Genomic DNA, 3,960 nt, shown 5'->3' on the forward strand with positions numbered 1-3,960 from the left:
CGGGGGGTCCCTGCTTGCGTTTTTCCTGCCAAGCCTTTGATCTGCGCAGAAGCTGCCGAGATGTCACCCCCGTCCTTCCTGTTCCAAAAATGGGCCACCAGTGCACTTGATAGTGGCTGGGGAGGGCTCCCAGTAGGCTCTGGGCCAGCAAAAGGGCTATCAGTGCCCTTGACGTCAGCCGTGATGGACTCCCAGCACAACAGGCATGTACAGCACTATCTCAGTGCTGGCCATGACTGTCTGGGTGCTGGGGACTTTGCCAGCCCTGCTGGTGGCTGCCAGAGATCCCGAACCAGATGCCAAAACACCCCAGGCTGGCTCGTACGTCGGTCTGGAGGAGGAAACACCCTGTGGTGCTCGTGCTGTGAGCTGGCTGGGCTCCACCACATGGGACCCTGAGCCATCATCACCCTCTGGCCACTCCACTGCAATCCAAAGAGCTCCAGATGGCCAGGGCCCTGGTTCCTCCCATCCCTCACCAGGGACCACGTTGGTTTCTACACCCATCAGGCTTTCTCGCTAAGGCGCTGTCTAGCCCTGCTAGGACAGGTGGCGTGTGATGTCAGTTGCGCTGGTTTGGCCTTTTAGTTCGTAGTTGTCTCGAGCATGGACAAGTTGCAATGAATAACAAAATGACGTTTCTCCATCTGCATTTCTCTAGAGGGAGAGGCCGGACTGACGGAGCCGTTGTGCCGCTCACCGGGAGTGCAGGCAAAGGACCCAAGCCCTGCCTGGGGCTCAGGCTTTTAACTGTGGAGCCTCTTGTGGCAGGGAGGCTGGTCCAGAAGCAGTGTCCGTGACTTGCTATGAAAGGGATCCCTGACACCACTATGCTATTGGGCTTTTACACCATATATTGCTGTACTGGCTCTTCTCCAAGCTGTGTCTCCATCTGCTTGGGTCAAAGCCAAGATAACCACTGTCTGAGCCACACTGCTTCTTGCCTGCCATCTCCGCTCCTCTTCACCTCCACTGTGGTTTTCCAGGAAAGACCTGATCTCTGCAAGATGCTGCTGGAGCAGGGGAGGGGCTCAAGGAACGCTGGATGGATCCTGCAGGTCAACAGCCAGTCTTGCTTATCCTCTTCATCAATGATGTGGATGGTGAGGCAGAGTGTACCCACAGTGTAATGATTTCACAGACCACACCAAACTGGGAGAGAAGCAGCTGATGCATCAGAAGGTCACATTCCCATCCAGAGGGACCTCAACAGGCTGGAGAAATGGGCTGATGGCAACCTCATGAAGTTCAACAAGGGAAAGTACAAAGTCCTGTACCTGGGAAGGAACAACCCCAGGCACCAGGATGTTCTGGGGACCATCTGTCTGGAAAACAGCTCTGCAGAAAATGACATGGGGGTCCTGGTGGGCACCTTGTTGAACATAAGCCAGAAATGTGCCCTTGCTGAAAGAAGGTGAATGATGTCCAGGGCTGCAGCAGGAGGTTTCCAGCAGGTCGAGGGAGGCGATCCTTCCCCTCTACTTAGCACTGGTGAGGCCACTGCTGGAGTGCTGGGTCCAGTTCTGGGTTCACCAGCATGAGAGAGACGGGGACATACTGGAGAGAGTCCAGCAAAGGGCAGCGGAGATGATGAGGGGATCAGCATATCTGTACAAAAGAGCTGGTGCTGTTCAGCCTGGAGAAGAGAAGCCTTGGAGGCTCTCCATGGTGCCTACTGATGGGACAGGAGGCAATGGGTATGACCCTAAGTACTTGAAAGTCCATCTGAGTAGAAGAAACCACTTTTTATTATGAGGGTGGTCAAATGCTAGCACAGATTGTCCAGAGAGGCTAGAGTTTCCATCCTTGGAGATATTAAAAACGGTACAATGTCCTGGGCAAGCTGCTCCATCTGACTCTACTAGAGCACAGTTTTTGGAGTGACCAATGTCCAAAGGTCCCAACCCACCTCCATGACTCGGCACAGCACGTCCCTGCTGGTCTGCCTGCCCGCAGGTGTACCTTTCCACAACCTTGTGTAAGAATGTCAGCAGTGTATTTCCAAATACGAACATAAAAATTAGGTCCTCCTGGAGGAGAGTTTCTCCACAGCTGCCACACGAGGCACCGCATGGTGCATTTGTGACGACTGCTGTGTTACATATTTGTTTTTTAGATGCAGGTATTGCTCTAATTTTCTATATTCAATGTTTGACGAAGGTGTGAAACTAAAAGGCCAGCGGTGATGGCTTCACACTGTAGGAGTTTACCTCGAGGGAAGGCTGGATTTTGCTGAATGGGGGGACACCGCTCCAGCTGTCAGCAGAGAGGTGTCAGTACACAATATTTGCATTTCCAGGTGAATCAGGGTGGACACCCCAGACAACTCCACTCTGAGCCGCCGTCCTGGCAGCTGTTCTGCACAACCCTACATCCCACCTGAATGGAAGAGCTTCTCGTTTCAGCCCTTATCCTGCTTTTGTAGCGAGCCGGGCCCCTCAAGATCATGCACAGGTAAAGCTCACTACCACAGCCTGCATAGTGCAGTGCCCAGTCCTGGCTGCTGCTTTTGCCCCCTCCCCACCACAGCTGTTGGCTTTCCGTGGGGAAACCAAGGCAAGAACTCCTGCTGCTGCTGAAGGCAGTGAATTGCTCCCACCTACCCCAAGCCCGCTGTCCCCATGGGGCTACGGACCTGAGCTTCTCCCACACCTTCGGGGTGTGGTGCCGGGCTGGGTTGTGCCCAGGCTCCCCTGCCCTTCCCAGCACCTCTGCGCCACTAGGCGTGGCAGCAGCAGCCCCCCTTTCCCCCCCTGGGCAGGGTGCGTGCCGAGGGCAGCCCAGGCATCCCCCCGCATTCCCGGGGTGCTGGGCGGATGGCCAGGCAGGCAGCAGCAGGCGCCTCCCTCCACCGACGCTTTCACTTTCCTCTTTCTAGAGCCACCGGGCCACGGATTTTCCTGCCAACCTGAAAGCGCAATCACGCCGGGCAGGTGGCATAAAAAGCCGGTGAGATGGAGCAGCGAGGCAGCAGATCCCCAGGACCAGCCCTGCAGCTGAACCACTCACCTGCAGCAACGCCATCGGCAATCTCCACGTCAGGGATTGAACAGATTCGGCTCCAATTTGTCCTCGCTGGCTTCTTGCACCGCAGCCTCCTCGCTCCATCGTAACCTGCTCACCCCTGGGCTCTCATTGGCAAAATGCTGCACCTTGGGGTCACCTCTCTGCTGGTCCTCTTGCTGGGGGCCAGCCTCGGGACTGCTTTCCCCCGGAAGACCCCCGCTTCCTTACAAACCTGCAGCCTGTCCAAGTACCAGTTCCTCGCACCCCAAGAGCTGAAGGCTATGTGGAAGATGAAGGAGCACTTTGTGAGTACTGCTGGCAACGGAGGGCTGTGGGCTGGTGAGGGCAAGGCAAAGAGGATGCCAAATTTGAGACCCTGAGTGACAAGGTGGATTTTTCCTGCAGCAGTTTGGGTATGAGGAGGATGTTTTCCAAGGGAGTGGGGGACAAGAAGGATGCAGGGCCAAATTTCATCCTGGTTTCAAACCCCTCAAGGCTATCCAGGATTGTACAACGTCACCAGAAGCCAAGCTGGCAGAGTAATCAATCCCTCTCTGGTTTCATGCCCGCAGGAGGACATCACGGTGCTGTCGGACCGCGAATGCCAGAGCAGGCTCTTCCACCGGAGCTGGAAGCCGGCGGAGCTGTCGGTAAGAGCGAGGCGATGCTGTTAGAAGTGGTTGCACTGCTTTTTACCCCACTCCAGCTGGAACCTACCGCCGGCTGATCCCACCTCAGTCTGCGCCCCCAAGGCCCCCGTCTCCCACCCCGTGGCCAGACCTGGCACTTTGGGTCCCTAACCAGGATGCTCGTGCCTGCAGATGCCTGACCGAGTGATGCTGGTGGAAGCTGAGCTGGACCTCGTCACCGCCATGCTGGAGCTTCCCACCGCCCCCACCTTTGCCAGGATGCGCCAGCGGCCCTTGGCCATCCTTGCCCAAGCCCGGGAGGACC

General features: G+C 56.5%; 1 protein-coding gene across 1 annotated transcript in view; it reads left to right on the top strand.

The window, feature by feature from the left end:
* Positions 1–3,143: 3,143 nt before the first annotated feature.
* Positions 3,144–3,960, top strand: part of LOC103770266 (interferon lambda-3-like) — a 1,200-nt gene continuing 383 nt past the window's right edge. The window contains exons 1-3 of the mRNA XM_008937521.1: positions 3,144–3,311; positions 3,579–3,656; positions 3,828–3,947. Of these exons, the coding sequence (XP_008935769.1) occupies positions 3,144–3,311; positions 3,579–3,656; positions 3,828–3,947 (366 nt within the window). The remainder of the gene's footprint in view (positions 3,312–3,578; positions 3,657–3,827; positions 3,948–3,960) is intronic.

Source organism: Merops nubicus, unplaced genomic scaffold (genome assembly GCF_000691845.1).
Source record: "Merops nubicus isolate BGI_N331 unplaced genomic scaffold, ASM69184v1 scaffold18403, whole genome shotgun sequence".
Taxonomy (NCBI): Eukaryota; Metazoa; Chordata; class Aves; order Coraciiformes; family Meropidae; genus Merops; species Merops nubicus.